The sequence below is a fragment of the Verruconis gallopava genome (genome assembly GCF_000836295.1).
Source record: "Verruconis gallopava strain CBS 43764 unplaced genomic scaffold supercont1.31, whole genome shotgun sequence".
NCBI lineage: Eukaryota > Fungi > Ascomycota > Dothideomycetes > Venturiales > Sympoventuriaceae > Verruconis > Verruconis gallopava.
This window is the reverse complement of record NW_015622167.1, coordinates 190,848-215,971: the sequence shown is the minus strand read 5'-3', so window position 1 is coordinate 215,971 and position 25,124 is coordinate 190,848. Positions and strand designations below refer to the sequence as shown.

The window sequence follows — 25,124 nt, the reverse complement described above, 5'->3', positions numbered from 1 at the left end:
ATGCTGATTGAAATTCAAAGGGCACACCAAGAGATGAAAAGACCATGCAAAAGTTGTTTGAATTCGCCCTGCCAAAACGCCGCGTCATGTTTGTGGAGTTCGTGGCCACAATGGGTATTTAGGATGCTGAATTTCATTATGCCGACAAAAGCAGGTACACCAATCGCTGTCGTGATTCCGACCGTATCATCACACGAAGGTTTCGCTGTGAACCTTTCTAGGAGTTTTTGACCGCTCTAGCTGACATTGGGCTTGAGCGCGTGCTTGCACTTGTTGTTGTCTCGGTGGCTGTTTCTTGCTGTCGTTCTTGTAAACTCCGCCCCGCACTTCTCACATATTGCTTTGTTCACGTTGCCGCCTCTTTCTCGCTCGTGCCGAAGGAGGTTGCTTAGCGTTGAAAACTTCTTTCCGTTGCAGCCATGCTGGTAGCATCGATACTCTCCATCGCGATTCCGACCCGTTCGGGATTCTCTTTCTGGTCTTATGCCAGGTGGCGTCGTATAGACCGGACCGGCAGCGTATGGACTGGAGTACCCGGGAGTCGGATGCGGTAGATACGTGCTGGCCTGTTGGCCATAGCTCGGTTGGTATTGAGAATGAGCGTAATGATCGTGGGCACTTCACCGCGTTAGCAATTGAGAGGGCAGCTCAACCGGGAAAGACGGGACACTAACGACACATATGACGGAGCGTAGCCAGAAGTTGGTGTCTGCGCATACCCATAGGCGACCGCTGGCGCTGCTGACGCTTCGTACTGAGTTCGAGGAGCAGCTGTGTACTGATACGGCGTGCCTGCAGCGCGTTCGCCGGACTCATCCTCGCCGGAATGTTCAGTAGCGCCTTCGGTCGCGCCAGCGTACGCAGGCGCATACGTCTGGTGGGGCGAGGCGATTCGCGGCTTCACGTCCTCTTGGGAAGACTCTCGGTAAGGTACCACGTAGCCTAGAAACCACTGAGAAACCGTGCGTCGCTTGACTCTTCAGTAAGAGCTTACTGGGCGTGTAGTTGGTGGGATACGAGCCAACGTGGTTATAGTGCTGCGTCGACATCATGAGATCAAAGGAACTGATGGAAAATATTTAGCAAAATGCAAGAGCAGAGAAGAAGAGCTGAGATTCTGTACCCCAGTGGCGGTTCTGAGTGCAGCTGTGCCGAGCCTGGAACCTCCGGATTTAAGGGTGCAGAAAGAGGCTCAAGACTGATAGCAGGCGACGAAGGCGCCACTGACGGCGCGGGCGAGACGGTGAACGAGTCTGGTGTAATGTACTGTAGCGACTGAAAGTCCTCGGCAAAGGGCTCAAACTGCTCGGGCCGACAATCACGTCGACTCAGCGTGTCCCAAAGAATTTGCTGTTTCGAGGCTGAGAGAGACAAGGAAGGAATGGGACGGCCACGCGAGATTCGTCCACTAACAGCTCTATGGAGCAGCCTTGGCGACTTGATACGCTGGCCAGCGGATAGGCAGTCGTCACGCTGCTGGTCGAACTTATAGTCAGCGTGGAAAGCAGGAGGTGGAGAGCGCATGGTTATGCCTTGTGGGAGGGCGAGTAGAACCGACATGAGGATGAATGCCCGTAGGATCGAGAACTTACACCGAGTATTTGAATGTCAGGATGAATCAAGGGATGTCTGGAGGATTGATATATGAGATGAATGCTCAGATCTTAGGACTGCTGCTCGAAATGCACATTGCTACGGCGAAGTATAGATCAAGCTCTGGAAGGAACATGGTGTGCATTTTATGGCTTGGAGCCCAGACCATTTGGGGTTGCGGCCCTGTGGGAAGTACTCGGACATGGGTTTGATCCTTCGAGGGGCTTGACCCGTCACTCGTCCCCACAACCATCTTCGTTTAAAAGATACCGTTATTTTTGACTTCCGCGCTGCAGCTGCAAATCCTAACGATTACCTCGCCTTGTTCTCCAGTCTATTCCAAATCCGTTGCCCGTGGTGGGCGCACTTGACCATCAGTTGGTGACCCACGTTTGGGCCCAGGAGTGCATCCCACCATGGACTCATGCAACCCAGCAGGAGGCCGAGATGGAGAGAAAGCGCGCAGGGCAAGGCGTGAGTGAGCGTCACGTTGAGAATTCACGCCCCAGCCAGAACCGGAGTGACTACGTCGCGTCTGCGCTAGCTGAATCTAACGCTTGAAGCAGATGTAAATCACGTTTGGCAGATGGTGGCGTCCGCGGAAGGCTCTTAGTGTAGGATCCCGTTGACTAGCTTTGTGCGAAAGCAAGGCCCCAGCCATGTGCTGCACGAACAATCGAGAGGTCATGTCTCTGCAATAGGTCGGAGAAAGCGATGCAAGGCACCTGAGATAGGCAAAGATCGATTGCAACGAGATTGCCATGATAGGACAGATACACGCGCGATATTCTCCGTTTTTGGCGCCCTTAAATCTGCCCGATGCAGCCTCGGCCAGCCTAAGCGCTTGAGCGCAAATTGAGTCACAAGTGGAAAAAAAACAGAAGCAAAATAGCATCCACTCGGGTCAAGATCTCTGCAGCGCGCACGAAGACGGGGGGAGCCGGAGGAAGAGACCGTTTGTCGCGGTGCATCCATCTTGTGAAGTCGGACTCTAAAGTGTAAGTTTCTCCAGAGCACGGAAGTCTCGAGCCTGTTGCCGTATTTGCTGTTCACACATCAGTGAGCACCCAATGACTCGACCTTGATGCACTCTCAGCATCGAAAGCGACGCCGCTGGTGATGAGTCTGCTTTGGGAATCTTTACCGTCAGTTGCTGCTTTTGGAGCCTACAAGCTGTACTCTGACGCTAAGATTTCAGGAGGCCGGATGATTTCTTCGTCTCCTAGCTTGGTGTCGATCAAGGGGTCGAGCTCCATGGGCAGTATAGAGTGAATGCATTGACGATGATCGCAAAGCAAAGCGTATGGTAACGTTGAACGGATGCGGTTAAACTTGCTAATAGCTATGGAGCCAAGATCTATGCGCGTGTGCGTAACACAACAATCCTGTCTGCATTGGCACGACTCATCTAGCAACCTGGTGGACCGACAGCAATGATATCTGGCTGAATGGTTCTCAAGCAGGTACTCTGTAGAAGCTTCAAAGACGGGCCAGTAAAGACTTTTGGGATTTTGGTCTGTGCGCACCATCATTCATACAGCATTGAAACATCCAGCCACCTTTACACCGTCTTCCTAGAGAAGCGCGGGAGCGACATCTGCACGTGCTCGGATGCTGCATGGTGGACTTTTTGACGTTCAGTAGCCCGGTAGGATTTAGTCCCATTTCCAAGCCGATTCCCCGCTCATCAGGGCTTCCATTCAACCTGATACTATCTGCGGTGATCTATTGAAACCCCTCGTTCGCTCCAGTGATGGCAGGGCATTTACAAGATGACACCGGATCTGTCAACAATGGACTTCTACTGCATTCATCGTGGCATCTTCACTGCAATGGCTAGATCGGGAACTTATGTCTCACCAAGCGCTCATTGTTGTGCATCTAGCTTCGCTACCAGACAACATTCAAAAGCGGAGTCCTTCGTCAGACGGTGCGCTGAAGGCCGTCAAGAGATGTTGTACAGCATCATGAGATCCCCTGGGTTCTTTCAAATCACCCGCCTTTGCTCTGCATGTAGTGATTCACCGCAAGCTGTTGCTGATCCGGCAATGACAGAAATTTGTGCGCATTCTGTGAGTTGAACACAGATGTCGGCATGAAATTCGGCTGTACAGAGAGCACAGATGATGATTCACCAACCATGACATTCGCCACCGTCGCTCCTCTTTATTCGAAATTAATTGACAACCCTTACTCGTGCTTATACAGTGCGTACTCGTCTTAGCGTCCAGGCACCTTCCATGCAGCTTCTAGAAGGTTGGCGCACGCCTCAAGATTGCACATTTGAGGCAACTTTCCGACTTACGTGCCTGTTAACACACGTTGATCAGTCGAGATCCTTCATGCGTCGCCAAACCCTTAAGGAGTACATTTAAGTCATCCGCCTTCTATGCATCCTTCTAGAAGGATTTAAACACGGAGAGCAACTTACTTAGCACCGTTTACCTGTCTTGGTTCGCTTGTCATTGACCTGACGCAGATACGGCTTTGCCATCATCTATCGCTGCCAGAGCGTTTCGGAAAGTGGCTGCCAATTCATTGGTGTCTTCCAACCCAATACTAAAGCGGATAAGGTCTCTTTCAACCCCGAGGGATTCAGCCTGCAGTCACGTCAACCAGGATTCTGTTGTACCAAAGGTCGCCTGAACAGCTGATCTGCTGAAACAGCCTAAGACGCCAGATATGCAAGGGGAAAACGGTCACTCACCCAATCCAATTCGTTGTAATGTGCCAATATAACGTACGGCGAGCTGAGAGTGAAATTGGTCCCCAAGCTAGGGCCTTTTGCAGTGTCTAGAGCATCGAAGAAAGTTATCGCATGTTCTCGTTTGTGAAACGTGGCAGATAACAGGCCACCATAGCCCCCGTTTGCGGTTCGACATCGCTCGTAGAAAGGACGACAAGCGTTGTACTTGGGATACATCACTTGCTTCACTACATGAAGTGGTGTCAGCAACTATGCGCTGTAACCTAGGTTTGACGCGGTCAATAATTGAGGAGACCTTCGTACCTCGTGGATCCTGACGAAGAACTTCACACACAGCCTCTGCATTTGCGTTGATACGGTCAATCCGAGAGACAAAGTCGCGACTGTTGCGTTCCATGAAGATTGCATCTTCTGCCCAGTAGTTGTCTTCAAATTCTTGATCCCACACCTTTTTCAGATGCGAGTAGTATCGACCTCGAGGATTGAGTATTGCGCTATCGTCGGAGTTAGTAAGCGGATGTAGGCCTGTTCATAGTCGCAACTCACCTTCCTCCCATGACATTGCTGTCTCCACTGAAAACTTTAGTTAAACTGCTTACAACAACATCCGCATACGGCAAGACGTTGACGTTGAGGAAATTGCCTATCGTCTCATCAATCACGACTGCAAAATCATACTTATCGGCCAGAGCTCGAATTCGGGCTAGGTCTGGCGACTTTAAGAGCGGATTGCCGGGGAACTCGCAGAACAACGCGAGCAATTTCTCGCCGTTCTCTAGATTCCTTTCCAAGTCATCCAGGTCTTCGGATTCTCCACGTCCAAAGAAGAGGCAACCGGGCCCGAATTTCTGTAAAATCTTTAGTGTGTCGACATATGGGAAACCGAACATAACACTCTTCATAGAGCCCAGAGCTGCCAGGAGGGTCCGATGCGTATTAAAGATGGCGTTCATCCCACACGAATAAAGATATATATCATCTTCTGAGAGGCCGGCAACATCCCTCTTCCTCGCTTGATCCTGCTCCAATTCCAATGCATCCTCCAGCGGCACATCTGCGGTGAGGGTGCCAGCTATCCTCCGCCTGATCGCCGATTTTGCCTTCTCTGCAAATTGTAGTTCAAGGTTTCGGCCAAAGCGCTCCTCAATGAACGCGGTGCTGTCCTGGGTGTCTGATGCGCCATTAATAGTGGCCGTAAGGTCCTGACTCAGACTCTTCTTATCTCTGTAACGGCGAGGTCCTTTGCAAAACACTGGCACGTCTTCCCTCTTCTCTTCAAGGATTCCAGCGTTGAGAAGCTCGTGGCAGTACTGAGCGCGACGGCTGGAGACACCGTCGCCAGTGTGCTGCCAGTACTGTTTTGCTACTGACCAGTGCTCGCCAGGAAAGAGCACGGCAGAAACCTTTGGGGATGCATACTTCATTTGGTCTGGCTCTTTCAACTCAAAATTCAATATTCGAAGGTGCCGCTCAGGAACGTCTAGAGCATGCTGTCTAAAAAATGTGACGCAGCGCCTAGCGGTCGTAGCCGACGGAAAGAGCATCGCTCGTTCACCTGGCATCCCATAGCGCTCAAGAATAGTATTTGCGAGCGCTTCGATAGTCTTATTGATGAAGAACCTTTTTTTCAATTGTCTATCAATGCCAGCTCCTCGTACAAAAGCGCGAGCCATGACTCACCGAGGATAACCAGTCTTCATCTTGCTTAACACCCATTCTTCGCCCTCTTCGTAGCTCACGTTAGAGCGCCAGGTTGGCAGCGAAACGCTGACGGCCTGCTCATTGTCAGCAACAGTGTTGGAACGACCGTATCCATGCTCTTAAAAACCTACGTGCGCCGTCAATGCTGGAATCGTTTCGCCCAACTCCAAGTTGGTTTCCATGGCCGTCGTTGTTGACATTGCGTCTTCTGGTGGTTCTCGCGCTCCAATGTCTGATCTGTTCTGCACGAGAGCGTAGCGACAGTATCGAGAGGACAGGAAACTATGTCTAAGAATATTTCAACCCTGATCAAATGTCCGATCTGATCGTCTCCACTTTCTCGACGACCGCGAATCTCATCGCTACCGCCGATATCGCATGCCCGAAATTTCAAGCCACCGCTGCCGTGGCGTCCTCATGGATCTGCGGAGTTTTCAAGCACGAAAGCGTCGGACCCCCGGTCAAAAAAGCTCGAGGCTCCACCAAAAAATTATTCCTTGAGAGCATGTGGATGAACCGCTGAACACAACACAATGCGCGAGCCGGCTGCAAAGAGACGGAGGCTTAGTCCTAGCGATGACGAATCTGAGCAAGACTCGTTTGCCTCGTTTTCGGAAGACGATGTAGAGATTGGCGAGGTTACACAGCCCGATCACGACTCGGGCGAGGAGAATGTGAAGGACAGTGGAAGCGGAAGCGAAGTTGATGACGATGATGACGGCGAGGATGGAGCATCGGTGGAAAAATCGATGAATCCATCGAAGGCAAAAGCGGAAACGAGACCTACCCCCCAGCGGCGACCGTATGGAGAGCTAAGCGCCGCTGTCGCTTTGACGGGCGAAACTTACAAGTCAAACATCTTCAAGCTACAGGTCGACGACCTTTTACAAGAAGTGCGACCGAAGTACACACCAAAGGATAAAGCTATCGAACGGGCGCTCCGAAAACTAAAGAGCATAATTGAGAACATTCCGGAGAGATCACCCACCTGGATCATGGAGGCAGAGGGTGCGTTGCGAAAGCGAGACAATGTTGCTGTCCCCTTCCCTGAACCGCGGCCGCCGAAAGATGCACAGTATAAGCTACAGTACGCAAAGCCGGCATACATTAATGCTGTTGGGAGCTTCCCACTCAGTTTGGGTACAAAGTCTGGCTCTGAGATTGTCATTGATCTGGTCATCACCATGCCAAGCAACATTTTCCAGGAAAAAGACTACCTCAACTATCGCTACTTTTATAAGAGGGCATATTATCTGGCCTGTTTGGCAGCCGGTATCAAGGATAACCGCGAGGACAAGTACAAGCTCAGTTTTGATCATCTGCATGGCAATCAATTGCTCCCAATTCTAATTGTGGAAATAAATCAAGAAACACATCCCAGTCACGACTTGCCATGCAGAACATTCAAAGTTGTTATTCTGCCATCGGTATCAGAAGATCTTTTCTCTCGAGACAAACTGTTGCCCAACAGGAACTGCGTACGACCAAAAGACAACGAAGAGTCAGCAAGTGCACAGAAGACACTCGCGCCAACCCCATTCTATAATGCTTCGATTCGAGTGGATGGACTTGTTTCATCGTTTTTGAAGCTCCAGTATCAAGCAACGAAAAAATGTGACGCTTACAAAGACGCATGTGTGCTCGGCCGCATCTGGCTGCGCCAACGAGGTTTCACAGCACGCATACGAGGCGGCGGTTTCGGTAACTTCGAATGGTCAGCTCTTATCGCTCTCTTACTTCACGGCGGTGGCCCTAACGGCATGCCGGCCTTTTCTTCAGGCTACAGCAGTTATCAGCTCTTCAAAGCAGCGTTGCAATATGTTGCAACACGCGACCTGGCAAAAACGCCACAAATATTTGGGGGCAAAAAGCCTGAACTGCCGAAGGTGGAGGGAATGCCGGTTCTGTTCGATGCGGAACGTGGTCTGAACATCTTGTTCAAGATGACACCCTGGTCGTACAAACTGCTGCAGTACGAGGCGCGAACAACAGTCGCCATGCTGAGTGATTCGAATTTCGATCACTTCAACGAGACATTTATTTTGAGAGGTGATAGACAGCACCTCCGATACGATGTTGTCGTTGCATTGCCGCTTGTGAGCTTAGTCGATGAAGGGCCAGGTTTTACTTCTGATCTTATCAAAGAAAAATGTCTTGCGATGTACAACAATCTGGCGGAAGGTCTTTCAGATCGAGTCAAATTGATAAATTTGATAATGCCAGAGGATGAGACTTGGCCGATTGGCTCGAGGGCCGCTGGTACCAGGAAAGGCGCTGTGCTCCTTGGCTGCATACTTGATCCTGCGAACGCTCATCGTCTGATTGACCATGGTCCAACTGCGGAGGATAAAATTGCTGCAGCGAAATTTCGCAAGTTTTGGGGTCAAAAGGCAGAGCTGCGCCGTTTCAGAGACGGCAGTATTCTCGAGACTGTCATTTGGCCTGCGAAGGACGAAACTGGCTTCTCAGTCTTCCGCCGCGTACTATCTTACATCATCGAAAAGCATGTGAGTGCGAGTGCTCTGAAAGGCATGATATACAACGGCGATGCAGATGCTGCGTTGCTTCCGCACGCCGCCGGTTCCAAGTCTGCAAGTACCTCACCCTTTCAACCTATGATGGAAGCATTCAGACAATTTGAACAAGACCTGAGAGCCCTCGACGATATCCCTCTTCAGATACGCCATCTCTTGGCAAGCGACTCTTACCTCTCCTATTCTTCCGTTGACGTTCCGCTGCTCCCCCATCGAACTATGACCCGTCCCGCAGAGGTCATCCTGCAGTTTGAGGGCTCAGCCCGTTGGCCGGACGACCTCGACGCTATTCAACGTACCAAAATGGCCTTCTTCCTTAAGATTGCGGAACTCCTTGAAAGAAGCTCTGAAGCAATCCGTGCACGTGTTGGGATTGAGAATGAGGATGCGCCATTACTGAATCAAAGTTTTCTGGATGTGCATTATATCGGCGATCCGTCCAGCAAGATGTTTGGTGCTGCATTTAGGATACGGATTCACCACGATCGAGAATTGACATTGTTGGAGAGACGACTAAAAGACAAGACATTATCCAATCTCGAGAGACAGGACGTCGCGTCTGCGATTGCAGCTTACAAGCGTGTGTTCATAAAGGAGCCGGCGCATACGCAGGCTCTGCAAACCCTGGCTACACGCTACCCAGCTTTTTCAGGAACGGCCCGTCTACTTACGAAATGGATCGGCTCACACAGACTCTCAAATCATATTTCTCCTTACCTCACAACCTTGTTCGCAGCCAAGGCCTTCACAAACCCACACCCCTGGGCCGCTGCGTCTAGTCCACAAACAGGACTTTATCGCACGCTACTTTTTCTGAGCAAATGGGACTGGCGCAGTGAGCCTTGGATTGTTGATCTCGGCTCTGAAATGCACAGCCAGGAGGTTGATTCAATACGCACTCGCTTCGACGCCTGGCGCAAGATCGATCCTGCGATGAACAGAGTCATACTATTCGCGGGAAGTAATGTGGATGGCGAAGGCAATACGTGGACGGATAACGCACGACCTGCGAAAGTGGTTGCGGGGCGACTGGTCAGCCTGGCGAAAGCGGCAATTGATCTTCTCAACGAAGAGGGAGTGAATCTCGTCCCAGAGGCTCTGTTCGAGAGCAGTCTAGGAGATTACGACATCCTCATTCACCTCGATAATACTGTCGTAAACGTGCATCGAAAAGGCGTGAAGGCGAAGTCGGCATATAAAAATCTGGATTTGCAAAATGGCCACGACGGGGACCTTGATATGGCCGCCACAGCGTCGATAGGCTTCGACCCTGCGAAACTCTTTCTTGAGGACCTGGAGCGCGTGTTTGGGCAAGCGCTCGTATTCTTCTACGATGACAATGGTGGGGATGTCATTCCTGGGCTGTGGAATCCCAGCTGCGAGGAGAGGAGTTGGAAGCTGAGTCTGGGGTACAGCTCTGTGCCTGTGCGCAGCAGTTCCGCTGACACGTTTAGCGCAAAATTAAACAAGGAGGGAATTGTCAGTGAGATCGCTATGTTGGGAGGGGGAATGGTAAAGAGAATCGATATCCAGCATAAGTAGACGATGGTCATATACCCAGGTGTACGCTTAAGGAACAAAAGAAGCACATTCGCATTTGTATGCGTTGCTGCAAACTGAATGTACGCCATGTGTCAGTATGCGCAGCCCAGTTGGTTTATATACATGATCCACACTGTCTTCTTACTTCGCCTCCACGCTTGCTCTCATCGTTCACTTTCCCTACGGCCTTCTTACTCCTTCTTGGATATTGCAGCCTCTCTCTAATGCCTCGAACTAGGCACACCCGCTGCATCCAGATCGATTCCATATGTCTCTTTGAGTCTCTGTCTTCTTCTCTCCTCAAAACCAGGAGCCTCGATGCCTCGGCCTTCGCCCAGCTCCGCGATCGTCTCGGCGATTGGTCGCCTCCTGTTCTTACGGATCATCTCCTTGCGTGCGACTTCGTCGACGTCTGGGTCACGACTGTGCACGCTCCAGCGGCTTCCCGTGTAGTCGAAGATGAAGAGGAGGGAAGCGAGGGCGGAGCCGTAGCCGAAAAAGGCGGGGAAGGAGAGGCCTGCTCAATCGATTAGTTCTGCTCGAATCGTGCGGCCACGTGGGTAAGGTGGCCGGAGAGCCCGAATGACGGATGGAGGAAAGTGGAACAGAGACTTTGAGCGGGTCTGGAAGCGAAAGTGAGGCACGTACGACGAAGGCCTTGTATCGAGCCGGCGAGGAAACCACCGTACGCGGCGTTCCACGAGTCATCCGTCTCGCGCAAGTTGGCAGAGAAGTTCTTGACGAAGGCATAGGTCGCCCCCGTGGCAGCGAAGGTTACGGTCGTGCCGCCGAAGCGTGTGAAGAAGCCCCAGAAGGTAGGGTTACGCCGGGTCATTGTATTCTGGATGCCTGCGTTGAATCATCGTGTCAGCCACGCCGTCGAGATTCCGCTATCGAGGGCCATCTCGGCCAGCCAGAGGACGAACATACCGGCGAAGATGGCGCCGAATGCGCCGGTGGTGGCTCCAAACCTAAAGGTCTGCGCGAGCGTGTCCTTGGGCTCGAAGTCGCGGGCGGGCATGGCGGGCCCAGAACCGTGTGAGGCCATGATGCTCAATTGGCAGACGTCGCCGCGAGTCCGATTGAGTATCAATTGGCTGTGCTGAAGGTGGTCGAGATATGGAATGCGGAGGCGATAATGAGCCCGCTGCTGGACTGAGGTTCGGAGCTTTGGTGGATCTTGCGTGCACGGTCTTGGCGTTTTTCTCCTCCGTCCACGCGCTTCACCAATCGTGGGAGCGATGATTACAACCTCTGCCCAATGTCCTTTACAACGTCGAGTCAAGGTCGCCTACCAAATGGCTGAGTTGCTCTTTGCCATCTTTTGTCACGCTAATCTACGTAGTTGCCGGCGTTTATTGGTACCATCTCACATTTTCTCGATTTTCGCAGGGAACATTTGCAAATATTATAGAGCAGACATTACTACAGCATATCTGAATTAGCTGCTCCTGAGGTTCCAGAGCCCTTTCCCAACGCATCTGCTTCGTTCACCCTTGTTCTTTATTAGTTCGTCCTCACTAGCATGTAGCTGTCTGGGTTTGAATGTGACTATGCTCTGTGATAGGTCTGGACGTGCGTGAGGGATGATTTTAGCATCTAAACAACGCAACAATCCTCTCTCGCGCCTAAGCAGCAGAAAAGCGCCTCAAGCATAAAAGACTATTAACGGCGGGACTGTTGAATAATGCTGCGCCGACATTCAATCTACTGGTGACAAATTCATACGAGCTCGGCACGGCACATTTTCATAGAGTGAGATTGCGTCAATACGTTCATCCATCTATTCATCTCGGAGTCCACACACACCAACCATGTCAACCAACATGATCGCCAGCCTGTACTCTCAACTTTTGCACCCAAAGATTCTGAAATTATAAGGCTCGCGCTCGCACAATCCTAATGTCCACCTCGGATTGCGGTTCAGCGGTAGCGCTCCAGAAGGTCATGCACCTTCCCATTCTCCTCCAGGTGGAGAAGCACGCGATGAATCGTAGGGTTCAGATCGAGTCTGTCTTTCTGCACTTGGATATGCTCATTCTTCCGCCTGATAATCTGAAGTCGTAGTTCTTCCTTTAGCTGTTCTTGCTCTCTCGCGATCTCCCCTCTCTTTTTCAGCAGCTTCCCCAGATCCAGAGTCTCGAATTCAAGCGTCGGAGAAGCAGCTATCATCTCCTCGGTGATACAGAACTCTTCGATCATCTTCTGTAACGCATCTTCCCCGAAATGAGCCGCGTGGCTTCTCCACCCCACATTTATCTTATTCAAACTCTCTTCGACAAAGCGTAGTGCTTTCACTAGGCCGGCAAGTTTCTCCCTTTGCGAATCAATTGGGTCCTTGACCAATGCCATTAGGTTAAACAACATCCCACTGTTTTTTTCATAGGCTTGCATTCGAGATTGTATGTGTGGTGCTGCGTCAAAAAGCCACGAGTCGATGTGCGTGTAGGGTCCTATATCTTGCGGCTGAGCACTCATGCCGTCGAGACGCCAAACATGTCCTCCAACAGGCACATATGCCACATAGTGAAAAGCACTTTCATTGTCGTACGCCGGCTCTGACTCCGCATCACCGGCACTATCGTCGTCGCCAATACAATCATCCTCATTCCCCCGGGGCTTCCTGTACTTGTATTTTTTCTTTGCACTCGTTGTCATCATGTCCCGCTTTGGTCTTGTGGCCCTAGGCGTTTTCTTCTCAGTCTGTTGCTGAGGGCTCTGGTTCTTCTCCATTGCTCGCGCCGCTTTTTCTGCGGCTTTGGCCCGCGCCTCTCTAGCACGCTCCTCATCTTTCAATCGTTGCTTCCATTTCTTGACCTGTTCCCTATATCGTGATGCAAACAACCGATCCGCTATCCATATGTCCATCCTTGACGCAAACGAATTGTGCACTGCCCTAATAAACTCGTGTTCATTGATGCAGTGAGCTCGCTCCATCGGCGATAATTCTTTCGTGTCCTCCTTAAAATACGTCAGTGGCTTCCCAAGTTCCACTTCAGTTGCATTGAGCAGAATGTTGAGCACTGCGATGGTCGCGCATGCATTAGTCGCAGGAAGTTGATTCGCAAACCAGACGTGCGCTGGGCGATCAGGCTCGACGTCAGCGGCAGGAACATGGTGGTCCGCGTCCTGGTACTGAAAGCAAAAGATTAGGCCATAGATAGGCTGTTCGAGTGAGAGAATGCTTGTTTCAAGTGTGACAATCTCGGCAGCGATAACGCCACGTACGCCTAGGTCGCGAAGCATCGTGTTCATGTATATAGGCTCGGAAAGGACTTCGACCCAGCCTTTCCAAGAGGATCGTTCCTCGTCAGTGAGAGGCTTGTACGGCGGATGGAAGTCGTCCTCGTTCAGCTTGATGGGAGGTGGTCCCTGTGCTCGTGGGCGCTTTTCATGTAAATTTGCAAGAGTGGTCTCGAGAGACCGTGAGCGTTTCCCTCTGCTGGTCGTAGCGGTGTTATCTGCACTGATCTCTGCATCGGTGTTTGCGGCATTCTGTGTGTGATATACGAAGGCAGGGGGATTTGATGTGGTCAGAATCGAGGAGTCCGCTGTGCTTCTAAGATCCTTGAGTTTTTCTTGGTATGTCATTTCCGACGACACTTGAGCTGAAGGCAGCGGTGACGCGGCAGGCACAGCTTGTGGTTGAGCGGTGTCGCTCGTCTCCACGTGAACCAAGTCCTCCTGTAGAGTTTCTGATATCGAGCCTTGCGAAGGGGCCGCTGGAGCACCCTCTCCAATGGAAATCTGTCTCTCAGACCAACTCCGGAGAATATGCTGCTTTTGTCGAGTCATGGTGACAGCAACTTCTAGGTAGGGAAAGGAGTGCATGGAATGATGCTCCAAAACGAAGAAATCAGGTGGTTTAATCCACAGTATGACTGGTCAAAAAAAGGAAAAAGAACGGGCGAGCTCCTGGAGGCCGTAGAGCGAGCACAGGACGGTGAAAATGGAAGCCTGGGTTAGGAAGGCAGTAAGTGCGGAGCCAAGCGACGACAGATAGCAGTCAAAAACAGGTGTAAATCCCGAAGCATGGCGGGGAATATCGAGAGCTTTTTCAGCCGAAGATGAAAAGAAGATGAATTCCAGGACCATGAGAGCTTCCTTGATTTCAAGTGCTTCTTGCTTGCTCCTGCGATATGTTTCTTATTGGTGGAAGCGGAAGTTGTGTGCTGTGATGACCGAGGAGGCCGGCGATAAAGTGGACACGGAGAACCACAGGCAGGAATGGCGGCACAATGCTACGTGCTGCATTGTGTAGACGCAATCATATCCATCCATCCAGGAGGCTCTGGCGAACGGCCGTACATCGACAGATGGAATGGCAGACGTCTGCATGTCGGTTGAGCGAGCGCTTGTGCGGGCGATGGTAAGGCAGAACATCGATGCGGTCGCGGCCTCTGATTGGCCACGGAGCTTGTCCAAAAAGTCGCGTCCCTTTGCCTTCACCCACCGCGTCCAGCTTGGTCAAGGCCGACTCTGTTGCATCCGCTTCGTTTGCGTCTTTCAAATCGACTCGATGATACACGATTCGAACACAGAGTGGTTCATGAAGACTGCACTGACACAATAAGCGCATAAGCACCGAGGATGCCATGAACGGCACACCTCGCCTTCGAACGGGCGCCTGGCCCAATACGCCGCAAACGATAAACAGACGCACAAATGCTATCGCAGCAGCATCGCCCCCTGCCGGCAGCGGCGGGCGCAAGCTACCAGACATATCCACGCTGAAGAAAACACCGCAATTGTCTTCATCCTCACCCCCTCCATCCTCCAGCGAACCTTTGATCCCGCTTGACGTCGTGGACGCAGCAACCCAGCGTCTCGTGGTCGTCGCCGTCTACGTCGGCCTGTGGTTCTGGCGCCTCTACAACTTCTTCAACCTCCTTCGTTCGGGCGAGAATGAGTCGTTATGGCTATTCATGAAGTGGATATTCATCGATTCGACGTTCCTCTTTGGCCTGCCAGCACTCCACATACCTTGGCTGGAATTCTCGAGCCCTAGCATCACTGTCATCTTCTTCGCTCACGTCGTCTTCAATGGATGCCTCATGTTTCAGATTGGCCTGCCCGTTAGGGCGTGGATGTGGGGTTTGGTCAAGCTGTTATACGATCGAGAGACTGGCATCAGCGAAAGAAAGGTCAAGCCAGCCGATATCCTGCGGGATGACGAACTGCTGAGTGGAAGACACATTGTGCATATCTTACCAGAAGGGTGCGTATAATCATTTACAAGTCTCGTGGGCCGGAGGCCACTTGCATGCGAAGTGATGCTGACGCGTGTGTTCACAGTTCGGCATATCTTAACCCTACCCGCGAGTCATTCTGCATAGGCGGCGGAATAGCCTCTATAGAGCTGCCTATTCAGATCAACCAGACGGTTCCAGTCTCCATGGAGCTGCTCCGCCAGGATCTCGACACTCAGGATACAGATATCCTCTCCTTTTCTGGCTCCACACTCCGCAAGGCCCGCAAATCAGCTCTCCAAAATAGCAAGAATCACAGCCCTTCTGAGCCACTAATTCTTCGCTTCCCGGTCAAGAAAACAGGTCTCTACACGATTCGCTCAATAATCGACGAATCCAAACTTGAGGTTCGGCCAAAGAAATCCGAAGCCATCGTCGTGCAGTGCCCTCAAGCCCGTGTCCTTCCGACAAATCCGAATAAGTGTCGTGGCGATCTTTCGGATGTTGGCTTCGAGGTAATCGGGACACCTCCTCTACGCGTCAAGTATCGCAAGGTTGTCGGCTCCAATGTCATCGAATCGTCTTTTCAGAGCATCCAGCCGGACGACTTTGTGTCGCCATTTGCGCGACAGCAGCAAGCGCTTATCCGACAGGACGAGCTAACCGACGCATCCTGGGCACGCGCCCGACGCATCGTGGTGCCCGTGAATGAGACGCTGACGACAAGCGGTGCGTATTGGTACGCTGTAGACCAGGTGCAGGATGCAATGGGGAACACTGTAAGCTATGAAGCGCAACTTGATGAGTATGAGATGCGTGGGAAAGGCAAGGTTCCTCAAAGCCAGCAGATTTTTACGGTGCACGAGCGGCCGATTGTGTCGCTGAGAGGTCACGGCGAGCGGCCCTCGGGTTGCGACACGCAACATCCGCTTAGAGTAGCCAAGGGAGAAAAGGAGGTACTTCCCGTTAAGTTTTCTTCGTACAGCGGGACGCCTATTGTGGACACTGCACACACTGTCGTGTACCAGTTTACCCCCTCGGATGCGGTCCACTCAGATGGCGAACATAACGTCGAGGCCATGACTATCAAGTCGTTCGACTTCAAAAACCCAGACGATCGGTTGTTGATCGGAGAGAGCGGGCTTTACTCGCTCGTGGGCGTTTCTACACCCTTCTGTGCGGGTGAAGTTCGCGAGCCGGCCTCATGCATGCTACAAAATCCACCCATGCCTGAGGTTGAGTTTGGCGTCCAGCAGATCAAGGACAAGTGCCAGGAGAACCCGGTTGGCCTGCGAATTTCGCTTAGCCTGGTGGGCTCACCACCATTCACTCTCGACTATACGGTTAGCAAGAAAGGCACAAGGGGTGTGGAGCACAAGACGTTCAAGGTTAACGGACTGCGTGGTCAACTGGATCTACAACCTCCTGATGCGGGCGACTACACATATAAGTTCAGTCAGATCAGCGATCGATACTACAAGGCCATCTCACTACCAACAGACAACGATAATGGCAAGTTTGAGCAAAGTGTCAAGCCGGCTGCTTCAGCTCACTTTATGGTCAAGAGCCTCGGCGAACCTTTGTGCCTGAACGAGCGTGCTTCCTTCCCTGTGAGGCTCGTTGGTGATGGGCCATGGAACCTGAAGTACGAGATCGTATTGCCTGGCGGCCGAAGAATCAAGCGTCAGGAAGAGAATATTGAGGACGAGAACTTCACAATCGAGACGCATCCACTAGATGTCGGTGGCGATTATACTGTGTCCATCACAAGTGTTCAGGCTGGTGGCTGCGAAGAGGATCTCAAAGAAGAGGTTAGCTTCTCGGTACGGTACCAGAAGCCACGCGCCGGATTCGGGCCAGTCGATGGAAAGCGCACTGTCCATACGCTGGAGAATAAGAAAATCGGCCTACCGATCCGTCTCACTGGCGAGCGACCATGGTCTGTACAACTCAAGGACGGCAATGGACATACGGCGACTCACGTGCTCACGAGCGAGAACTCCAAAATTGAGGCAGTGTCTAGGGGCACGTACGAAATTTTAAATATCAGAGATCGGCACTGTCCTGGCGAGGTGGACGAGGAGGGGAGAAAGTTTAGTGTAGATTGGATCGAGCGACCCGCGGTAAGAATTGTGGAAGACCCTAGGATCAAGGAGGAAGGGAAGAAAATCATCCGGGAAGCCGTGTGTGAGGGATATGAAGACTCGGTGGAGGTAGTATTCTCTGGTAAATTTACTTTTCTGTTCTGCTCTTTGATGTAACTTCGCTAATGGCACGTTCAGGTAATGCGCCATACGATTTGGTGTACGAGGAGCACAACAATCCCGATCAAGGGGCCAAATTCATGCGCAAAAAGACCATTCATGCCGCGCTATCATCGGCTACCATCCAACTGGAAACATCCAAAGCAGGCTTGTACGAATACAGGCTTACCGAGCTATCTGACCAAAACTATGATCACGATCCAAGGAGTTTCTCGCCCATCACTCTTCAGCAACGCGTGCACCCACGTCCAAGCGCTAAATTCACTCATCCTGGCAAGACGTACAACTTTTGCTCTTCCTCGCAAGACAGCAGAGACGAGCTTATACCCATTACGCTCACTGGAGTGCCGCCCTTCAATGTTGAAGTCGAGGTTAAGAATCTGGGCAGCGCCCGGCCCAACGTTCTCACGTTCGACAATATCCAGTCTAATGCCTACAATCTCAAAATCCAGCACAAATATTTGCGCGACGGTAACTCGCATATCTCAATCCGTAGCGTACGCGACGCACGCGGCTGTGAATCACGTCGGCCAGAGTCTACATATACCAATCCCCGCGTCCAAGTTGCAATGCATGACGCACCTTCCATCACGAGTGCAGAAACGCGCAACGACTATTGTGTCGGCGAATACGTATCATTCCGTCTCAGCGGCTCTCCGCCCTTTGAGATCTTTTACACTTTCAAGGGCAAGCCGCGCACGACGACGACGCATTCGCACACCTTCCGCCGCATAATCGATGAGCCAGGCGCATTTACCATCGACGCCATCACCGATTCTGCCAGCGACTGCAAGTCCAAGGTCACCAACGTCGCGAAGATGTTCCATCCCAAGCCACGAGGCTCGGTATCGCAGGGAAAGGACACGCGGCGCGACATCCACGAGGGCGGAGAAGATGAGCTAGTCTTCGACTTCGTTGGCACGCCGCCATTCGAGTTTTCGTACGTAAGAAGGAGTAACGCGGGGGGCCGCAAGGGCGGTCAGGTCCTCGAGACGAAGACCGAGAGCACGGAAGAGAGGAGCGTACGCAGGAAGGTCAGCGCGGAGGGAGAGTACGAACTCGTCAGCCTGAAGGACAGGTATTGCCTGACCACAAAGCAGAGGGGCGGCTCTGGAGGCGCCAAGGAAGGACAGAAATTGTTGACCAACCGGTGACGGGATCCGTCAAAAAGAACCCTTGACACAATAGATGGGAAGCGGGTGATGTTGGAAAAGCATAAGCACGGCGTTTGTATATAGGTAGGCGAGGTCGTCCTTTGCATGTTATAATTTGTTACTTTTTGGCTCCGCGCAAAAACCTCCTGAATCACAGGTAAAACTGACAATGCCGACAATGAAGACCCCCCTGCCCCCTTTTTTCTTTTTTATTTTCCGTCTCATGATTCCCTCAAGGATGCCACAGTTTGAGCAGTGAGGCGCGTACTCTTGTCATCATGTGCCTTTTTTTTTGTAGCACCAACGCGAGGAGGACAAGAACGAAGGCGACAGGTTAACATTTTCTTGTATTTTAGCTTCATGTTCGCCATCTAACGCCATGCTATTAACGAAGTTATATATGGACAGGTGTACTCTAGAGGCTACTATCCATCCATTCATCCATTCATCAGCCAGCACCTCCGCCACTCCGTTTTCAAGTTTGTCACGGAGGGGGAGGAAGGGCGTTTCAGCTAAACGCGCGGCATAACCGGCGCAACAAGCGCTGCTCGTTCATCGTGCGTCGTTCGTCGTCTATTCAGTGTACCACAAAGGAAAGAGAAGAAGAATAAGGAGGAGGAGGAGGAGGAGGAGGGACAAAAGACAAGAGGAGGTGTATCATGTCGCTTGAATCGCGAGGCAGAAGGGAAAACGGCACAAAACGCGCATCTTGAGAGGGGCAGGCGTTTCTTCCTGAAGGTGATAAGAGCGCTTCCAGTATGCGAACACGTTGAGGAACGTGCCACCGCCGCTCAGTGCGCCATCACCTCGGGCGCTGCACCATCGTGCGCACTCTTTGATGTCGGCCCAGCCTCTCCCATCTCCAAATCTTCATCGCCGTCGCCCTCTCCTACCTCTTCGTCAACTTCCTCGTCGACCTCGTCCTCGCTGCCATCCGACTCTGCCTCCAAGTCCTCGCTCCCGTCGGTCTCATCGCCGTCGTCCTTCATGGCCGCATCGCCGTCCACCATCTCGGCGTCGTCGCCGTTCTCGGCCGCGGCTTCACCTTCCGCAAGTTCTTCTTCATCTTCCTCGTCCTCCTCCGCGGCCTCGTCGGCGCCGTACGTGGCCTCGTCGTCTGGCAGGGCGTCTGCATCAGGCTGTTCGGGTGGGAACTCGGGTGGTGCCGAGGCTTCGGTGTCCCTACACGTTTAATAGCGTTATCAGCCACACTTGCTCAACCACGACGTGGACCAGGCTCCCATTCGAAAAGAAACTCATGGACGAGCACGCGCCGCAAAAACATACCACTTGATGGCGAACCTCGTGACCCTAGGTTTCTCGGCCAGGATGTTGCGACGGATCTTTTCGATGACAGGCTTAGACGGCGGGTTCTCGGCCAGTTCTGGGTCTGTGTATTCATTGTTCACATAGTATCCGACGCGCACAAACTCGCGGCCATCGTAGGAGCACGTCAGCAGGATGACCGTCACACCCAGGATCTCTGTAGAGGGGATGTTGGCAGTGTTGGGCGGGTCGGCTTCGAAAACGAACTTGTTGGTGCCTACGGGCACAGGGCCCACGTCTAGGCTGTCGAGCTCCTGGTCGTGCTCGGTGCTGGATTGGGTCATTAGTATACGAGCGACGAGATTGGCGGGGAGACTACGTACGACTGGGCAGAACCGACGTAAGTGAGCTTCCATTCAAGGTCCTTCTGCAGCTGCTCGAGCGATTCGAAGGTGATCTCGAAGTGGTATGGGTCGGTGAAGTTTGCAGGATTGTTGAGCACCTTCACGTCAAGAAGCGTGACGACCGACATTCTGGCCGACGTTGGCTGTTTTCGGCGTGGGCGTGCTTTGGTGTTGTTGCAGGTGGGGGGTCGGGCAAGAGGATTGACGCGGCACGGGGAGCGTCTGGAATTGGGAGGGAGGGCGGAGATGTGGAAGCGACCGAGGATCGAGCAGGCGATGGCGAAGAGGAAGGCTGGAGAGCGCAGAAGAGGAGGCGAAGAAGGCGCGATGTCGAGACGGTGCTGTTTTGGCAGGCGCAATAATTAACAGGAAGCAAAGCTGGGAAAGCGCGCGGGAGGAGAGGCAGAAAGAGAAGGACCCTTGGGCTTGGCCTGGCCTGGCCGCGGGCGTCGCGTTCGCGTTTCGTTTCCACCAGCGACGCAAGGAAAACGTCGCGTCCACATCCAACCAAAGAGCGCGTCTGCCACATTCTTTCTTGCTCGAGGACCTGCCACCTCTTGTGTTTGCCTCATCTGCGGGTTCTGCATATGTATACGGAGAATGCACAGTGGCAGCCGCCAGGCCCCATGACCGTCTCTGGCCTGACGTGCGCGAGCGCATGTTTAGACGTCATCCTTGCCTACTTGTTGTCACCTTGCCCTCGGCGTGGACCTGCGGCGTTGCGATATCATAGCGAGCGGAGAGACATCCAAGCACACCGTGGACGTGCCAGGTGAGCAAAAAGGAAATTGTGCGCTTTTTGCAATGTAAACGCTGCCTCACGTAAGGCTTGATATGTAGGTCCGTCCACTGGAGAACGAGCACCTCAGTCGCGCTTTTTGCATTCCGCCGCCTTCCCGCAGTCTCGTCGATCAGTGGGCGCGCGACGTCTCCAATGAAATAGCCCCGGCGAGACGCAGATCTACGCGCATTACTCAGCAGTCGACTTGTGTCCTACCTGCGCCGCCATTGCCATTTGAGTCGGGACCTGCATGGTCAAGAAGTCGTGGTCTTATGACGTCGAGTGTGCGTTGAATACATCTACCTAGGATCTTGCCCGAGAAGTCATCGTGTCCATTTCACTACGTTATGATGGCTGAATCAAAGACCTTCACAGCACGATGTCACTGTTCCAACGCTAAGCTGTCCTTTGCTGTGCCCGCGTCCAGCCTTCCCCTCACCTCTCATACCTGTCACTGCAGTATATGTCGCCGCATACACGGCACCCTCTCCGTCTTTCATGCTCGCATTCCCTCGCCTCCAACCCCCGACCCTCGTCACTGCCCTTCTCTGACTTCCTATCGTGCGCACCCGTCCTCGGACGTGCTCCGTTTCTTCTGCTCCACATGTGGTTCTCAACTCATTGCCCTTGCCGAGGCTGACCAACATTGGTTTGTTAGCACTGGCCTCGTGGAAGGCGGAGACGAGACGGTCTTTGAGTACAAGGAGGCAATCTTTGCGACGCACGCTGTCGACGGAGGGCTGGCCGATTGGTTGGACCAGCGCGTGACGAGAAAGTGGGATACGTTCATCGGTGTGGGCGAGTCCCTCGAAGCTGATGCATGGGAGAATAGCAAGCGCCGAGTGTGCGATGGAGAGAGGGGGAGTGTCCTGCATGTCTACTGTCAGTGCAGAGGTGTCGAATTCAGAATATCCAGGCCCGATTACGCATCCACGGCGTTTCAACAGCTATTTCCGCATCTTGAGATACCGTCTGTGAATCTAGCGTCGAGGACTGCAGAGAAGGACGAAGGAGAGCGCACATGGTGGGTTGCTCGTGATCCGTCAAAATATCTTGCCAGCGCGTGCTTGTGCACAAGCTGTCGTCTATCCACGGGGTGCGAGCTGACTTGCTGGGCCTCTGTCGCGATCATGTTCATTACACCAGCTGACGGGTCGCCTTTTAAAACGGAGTTCGGCACTCTGAAGACGTACAACAGCAGTCCAGATACGTTTCGACGGCAAGTCGCCTTGCTCAGTCTTGGAGCTGATAAACGCTTCTACTAACACAAAGTAGCTTCTGCGGCACATGTGGCGCCACAGTCTTTTGGCACCACATGGTGGAGCGTCCGGGCGAGATCGATGTCGCTGTTGGGCTGATGGACGCGAGGACAGGAGCACGAGCGGAAGATTGGCTTGAGTGGCGGAAGCAACCGCCAAGTTTTGCAGAAGACGCCATAAATAAGAAGCTGGCGAAGCAGCTGACCGACGGCTACATGCGGTGGGTGAATACAAAGTGAGACGAAGAAACGGGCGTGGTCACCAACAGAGCTTTCCACGATGTCAACACGTCGAGCCGTTTGTACAAATGCGAATGATTTCACATGTCTTTGATCTCCCACTGTATTCGTGATCCTTTCATCTGATCCTTTACTCGAAGTTCACGATAAGATCGGATTCAGCTCAAAGAGCTTTACGTCTCGACACCCAGCTTACCAATCAAGCAATTGGTATCTCACCAACTGCAGGTTACCAAAAAATGCGGAGATGGAAAAAACCCTTCTATTCAGAAATGGACAAAAAATTCAGCCAGCAGATTCACGTTGTTGATTGTCAAGCAAGAAGAAGAAGAAAAAAAGCACTCGCGTCCGTTTCCAGAACGCGTAGGTTAACGCGAGCTCAGCTGAGCCGGCAGAATCCACTCACCGCCTTCTGGCCAAGGTACAAAAATCTTCGCGGCGTCAAACGTGAACATACTTCTTCATGAAAATTGCATTCAACCCCTTCTATTCACTATGGCTTGATTTACCATGATTGTTGTAGGGGAAAGGGAGGGAAGACTGATACGACCCACGACTGTCCTCTTACCACTCGATGCAGACGCTTTTCACTACGAGTAGCGAGTAAATGATGTGACAGACATTCTCTGCACCGCCCGGGCGCTGTGTGTTCAATTTCCTTTGACTATTCTCTCTATAGTGTCGTATTTGTGAGCGTTAAACTGTCCGCCTCTCGCGGGCAGCAGCCACGTATACGGCCATGATGGAAAAACCAGCTCCTCATGCTCGAGCGCTGTTCCCGCTCGCGCTCTCGTAGGCCCGTACCTTTGCTACGACCTCACCAAGACTCTTCACTATGATGCTCGGCCTCAAGTTGGGCTCTCCCAAGGAGTCCATCCAGCCCGTGCCGGCCCTGTCGACCCACACCGCGTTCATGCCCATCGCTCTCGAGCCGACAATGTCGAATGGATTCCCGCTTACCAACCACAAACCGTCGAAGTCGCCCTTCTGCCTTCCGAGCTTTTGCACAAGATGGTCGTACGTCTCCGGCGCAGGCTTGAACTTCCGCACTTCCTCGACCACGACGATATCCTTGAAGATGGCGGCGTAAGGCCCGAGGTCGGGGGATTTGTTGACGGATGCGGACACCATGGCGTACGTGCCTTGAGAGAAGACCACGCAAGTGAGGTCTCTCTCCTTCACGATTGCATCGAGAGCAGGTTTTACGTCGGGAAATGTAGATAGTGAATCGTACGCGCTCATCACGCCCTTCACGTCGTCTTCGTCGAGCCATAGCCCCTGCTCTTTGAGCGCATGTCGCAGAGACTTCCTCGTGATGGACGAAAACGGCTCGTACATATCTACGTTGCGCATGAGCCGTCAAACGTGGGGCCGAATGAAGTCAAGGGAAGTGTACTCATGCTATTTGCCCTCCACGTATATTCCAATTGATACAGTCGCCACTTAGCCGCTACCGCGTTCGCCCTGTCCTCGCCGAAATGGCTCGCGAGCTTCTTGGCTATGGATTCGGTGGACAGAAGAGTGCCGTACGCGTCAAACGCCAGCACGATGTTCCTGTCCGACATGGCGGGTTGTGTTAGACGAACCGGGCCGGTCTGGTTGAAAGGAGGAAAAGAACGGCGCTGAATGTTTCAACGAACGACGGCACACGTATAGCGGGTGCTAGCTTTTCGCTACAGTGCCTGAGATTCGCCACGCGTATATCTTCTGTCGACGTCTCTGTGTGTCGACATCACCCCGAAATGTGGTGCAGCACGTCACGTTTGGCCGTCGAGGTTTTCCCGGACGAACGCCGAAGGCCCTTCGTCATCCCGTCGGCGAGCTGCGGAATACGTTTGTTGGAGCGGCGTCGAACTTCACTCTTCATATGTGCGCCTAAATTGTGAAAAGACGACGGTGGGAAAACCCAAGAAAAAAAGGGCCTCCATGAGTCGTGATAAGATTTTCGGACACAAGCTGTTCATTCGTACAGGACGGGAGAGGAGAGCAATGCGCTGGCAACACTTGCTGGTATCTTCTGGTGATATTACTATCGACGACCTTTATTCGTCGTGATCAAATACAACGAGAACAAGAGACAGCGACTGGCGACAAACTCTTTACCATTCAATTACCGCAAAAGATTCTCAGTATGAACTCATATTTTCTAACAACATTAAAAATATTACACTTTGTACCTCGACCAGCCCATGCCCTTTGTGCGCAATTAATTCATCGCTGGACGCATGCGTTGCGAGGCATGTAGAAAAGAATAGCGGAAAAATTGTGAATCCACGTGCTTGGTTTCTCAAAGACAAACAGAGGCCTTCCTGGAGCAAAAGCATGCAGACGGAGAGCACCGAAAAGTACCAGGCTGACGTACATGAGGTAGCGGTCGTCACATGCAAAGGACGATTAGGAAGCTCCGTTCAGCGTTCAACATGCAGACGTAACCAGCAAAAATATGCAAATACGAGTCCATCATGACACTATTGCCGCACAGCGCGGGTGA

General features: G+C 52.4%; 9 protein-coding genes across 15 annotated transcripts; 3 read left to right on the top strand and 6 right to left on the bottom strand.

The window, feature by feature from the left end:
* Positions 1–236: 236 nt before the first annotated feature.
* Positions 237–1,560, bottom strand: PV09_07649 (uncharacterized protein; the record flags this gene model as incomplete). The annotated part of the gene is made up of 4 exons (XM_016361445.1): positions 237–618; positions 675–942; positions 995–1,065; positions 1,124–1,560. The coding sequence occupies 4 exons, from the start codon at positions 1,558–1,560 to the stop codon at positions 237–239; spliced, it is 1,158 nt and encodes a 385-aa protein (XP_016210771.1).
* A 1,339-nt stretch (positions 1,561–2,899) lies between these two features.
* PV09_07648 lies at positions 2,900–6,330 on the bottom strand. Of its 6 annotated transcripts, none has more exons than XM_016361441.1 (8): positions 6,133–6,330; positions 5,981–6,075; positions 4,847–5,920; positions 4,604–4,794; positions 4,301–4,527; positions 4,025–4,193; positions 3,809–3,950; positions 2,900–3,757 (listed from the first exon to the last, which is right to left on the bottom strand). In XM_016361441.1, exons 1-6 carry the CDS (start codon positions 6,199–6,201, stop codon positions 4,056–4,058), a joined length of 1,794 nt encoding a protein of 597 aa, XP_016210767.1. In that variant the 5' UTR covers positions 6,202–6,330; the 3' UTR covers positions 2,900–3,757; positions 3,809–3,950; positions 4,025–4,055. The 6 variants fall into 6 exon arrangements, with proteins under 6 accessions (XP_016210767.1, XP_016210768.1, XP_016210765.1 ...); XM_016361442.1 differs by having other exon boundaries at positions 3,809–3,902; XM_016361439.1 differs by having other exon boundaries at positions 2,900–3,950.
* A 178-nt stretch (positions 6,331–6,508) lies between these two features.
* Positions 6,509–10,207, top strand: PV09_07647 (uncharacterized protein). The gene has a single exon (XM_016361438.1). It carries the CDS (start codon positions 6,535–6,537, stop codon positions 10,075–10,077), a length of 3,543 nt encoding a protein of 1,180 aa, XP_016210764.1. The 5' UTR covers positions 6,509–6,534; the 3' UTR covers positions 10,078–10,207.
* Positions 10,026–11,240, bottom strand: PV09_07646 (uncharacterized protein). The gene is made up of 3 exons (XM_016361437.1): positions 11,008–11,240; positions 10,726–10,926; positions 10,026–10,594 (listed from the first exon to the last, which is right to left on the bottom strand). Exons 1-3 carry the CDS (start codon positions 11,123–11,125, stop codon positions 10,299–10,301), a joined length of 615 nt encoding a protein of 204 aa, XP_016210763.1. The 5' UTR covers positions 11,126–11,240; the 3' UTR covers positions 10,026–10,298.
* Positions 11,241–11,674: 434 nt separating this feature from the next.
* On the bottom strand, positions 11,675–14,414 carry PV09_07645 (uncharacterized protein). The gene has a single exon (XM_016361436.1). It carries the CDS (start codon positions 13,906–13,908, stop codon positions 12,001–12,003), a length of 1,908 nt encoding a protein of 635 aa, XP_016210762.1. The 5' UTR covers positions 13,909–14,414; the 3' UTR covers positions 11,675–12,000.
* A 128-nt stretch (positions 14,415–14,542) lies between these two features.
* PV09_07644 (uncharacterized protein) lies at positions 14,543–18,910 on the top strand. The gene is made up of 3 exons (XM_016361435.1): positions 14,543–15,295; positions 15,373–17,492; positions 17,549–18,910. Exons 1-3 carry the CDS (start codon positions 14,673–14,675, stop codon positions 18,682–18,684), a joined length of 3,879 nt encoding a protein of 1,292 aa, XP_016210761.1. The 5' UTR covers positions 14,543–14,672; the 3' UTR covers positions 18,685–18,910.
* Positions 18,911–19,011: 101 nt separating this feature from the next.
* PV09_07643 (uncharacterized protein) lies at positions 19,012–20,904 on the bottom strand. Its single transcript, XM_016361434.1, has 3 exons — positions 20,334–20,904; positions 19,972–20,280; positions 19,012–19,866 (listed from the first exon to the last, which is right to left on the bottom strand). The coding sequence occupies exons 1-3, from the start codon at positions 20,480–20,482 to the stop codon at positions 19,476–19,478; spliced, it is 849 nt and encodes a 282-aa protein (XP_016210760.1). The 5' UTR covers positions 20,483–20,904; the 3' UTR covers positions 19,012–19,475.
* On the top strand, positions 20,881–22,878 carry PV09_07642. 2 transcript variants are annotated; one of them, XM_016361432.1, is made up of 3 exons: positions 20,881–21,126; positions 21,182–22,354; positions 22,411–22,878. In XM_016361432.1, exons 2-3 carry the CDS (start codon positions 21,483–21,485, stop codon positions 22,631–22,633), a joined length of 1,095 nt encoding a protein of 364 aa, XP_016210758.1. In that variant the 5' UTR covers positions 20,881–21,126; positions 21,182–21,482; the 3' UTR covers positions 22,634–22,878. The 2 variants fall into 2 exon arrangements, with proteins under 2 accessions (XP_016210758.1, XP_016210759.1); XM_016361433.1 differs by having other exon boundaries at positions 21,182–22,878.
* Positions 22,879–23,255: 377 nt separating this feature from the next.
* On the bottom strand, positions 23,256–24,381 carry PV09_07641 (haloacid dehalogenase, type II). Its single transcript, XM_016361431.1, has 2 exons — positions 24,030–24,381; positions 23,256–23,973 (listed from the first exon to the last, which is right to left on the bottom strand). Exons 1-2 carry the CDS (start codon positions 24,196–24,198, stop codon positions 23,393–23,395), a joined length of 750 nt encoding a protein of 249 aa, XP_016210757.1. The 5' UTR covers positions 24,199–24,381; the 3' UTR covers positions 23,256–23,392.
* Positions 24,382–25,124: the final 743 nt, after the last annotated feature.

What these genes read in the sequence shown, in the direction of transcription:
- PV09_07648 (XM_016361439.1), bottom strand. Translation starts at nt 6,201, where the DNA reads ATGTCAACAACGACGGCCATGGAAACCAACTTGGAGTTGGGCGAAACG. An exon ending in ATGAAGACTGGTTATCCTCG is followed by an intron (nt 5,921 to 5,980) that starts GTGAGTCATGGC and finishes ATTGAAAAAAAG; the next exon opens with GTTCTTCATCAATAAGACTA. An exon ending in TCTTCGTCAGGATCCACGAG is followed by an intron (nt 4,528 to 4,603) that starts GTACGAAGGTCT and finishes CACTTCATGTAG; the next exon opens with TGAAGCAAGTGATGTATCCC.
- PV09_07647 (XM_016361438.1), top strand. Translation starts at nt 6,535, where the DNA reads ATGCGCGAGCCGGCTGCAAAGAGACGGAGGCTTAGTCCTAGCGATGAC.
- PV09_07646 (XM_016361437.1), bottom strand. Translation starts at nt 11,125, where the DNA reads ATGGCCTCACACGGTTCTGGGCCCGCCATGCCCGCCCGCGACTTCGAG. An exon ending in ATTCGGCGCCATCTTCGCCG is followed by an intron (nt 10,927 to 11,007) that starts GTATGTTCGTCC and finishes GATTCAACGCAG; the next exon opens with GCATCCAGAATACAATGACC. An exon ending in CTCGATACAAGGCCTTCGTC is followed by an intron (nt 10,595 to 10,725) that starts GTACGTGCCTCA and finishes TCGATTGAGCAG; the next exon opens with GCCTCTCCTTCCCCGCCTTT.
- PV09_07645 (XM_016361436.1), bottom strand. Translation starts at nt 13,908, where the DNA reads ATGCACTCCTTTCCCTACCTAGAAGTTGCTGTCACCATGACTCGACAA.
- PV09_07644 (XM_016361435.1), top strand. Translation starts at nt 14,673, where the DNA reads ATGAACGGCACACCTCGCCTTCGAACGGGCGCCTGGCCCAATACGCCG. An exon ending in GTGCATATCTTACCAGAAGG is followed by an intron (nt 15,296 to 15,372) that starts GTGCGTATAATC and finishes GTGTGTTCACAG; the next exon opens with TTCGGCATATCTTAACCCTA. An exon ending in GGTGGAGGTAGTATTCTCTG is followed by an intron (nt 17,493 to 17,548) that starts GTAAATTTACTT and finishes TGGCACGTTCAG; the next exon opens with GTAATGCGCCATACGATTTG.
- PV09_07643 (XM_016361434.1), bottom strand. Translation starts at nt 20,482, where the DNA reads ATGTCGGTCGTCACGCTTCTTGACGTGAAGGTGCTCAACAATCCTGCA. An exon ending in TACGTCGGTTCTGCCCAGTC is followed by an intron (nt 20,281 to 20,333) that starts GTACGTAGTCTC and finishes GACCCAATCCAG; the next exon opens with CACCGAGCACGACCAGGAGC. An exon ending in ACGAGGTTCGCCATCAAGTG is followed by an intron (nt 19,867 to 19,971) that starts GTATGTTTTTGC and finishes TTAAACGTGTAG; the next exon opens with GGACACCGAAGCCTCGGCAC.
- PV09_07642 (XM_016361432.1), top strand. Translation starts at nt 21,483, where the DNA reads ATGATGGCTGAATCAAAGACCTTCACAGCACGATGTCACTGTTCCAAC. An exon ending in AGTCCAGATACGTTTCGACG is followed by an intron (nt 22,355 to 22,410) that starts GCAAGTCGCCTT and finishes AACACAAAGTAG; the next exon opens with CTTCTGCGGCACATGTGGCG.
- PV09_07641 (XM_016361431.1), bottom strand. Translation starts at nt 24,198, where the DNA reads ATGTCGGACAGGAACATCGTGCTGGCGTTTGACGCGTACGGCACTCTT. An exon ending in GTGGAGGGCAAATAGCATGA is followed by an intron (nt 23,974 to 24,029) that starts GTACACTTCCCT and finishes TGCGCAACGTAG; the next exon opens with ATATGTACGAGCCGTTTTCG.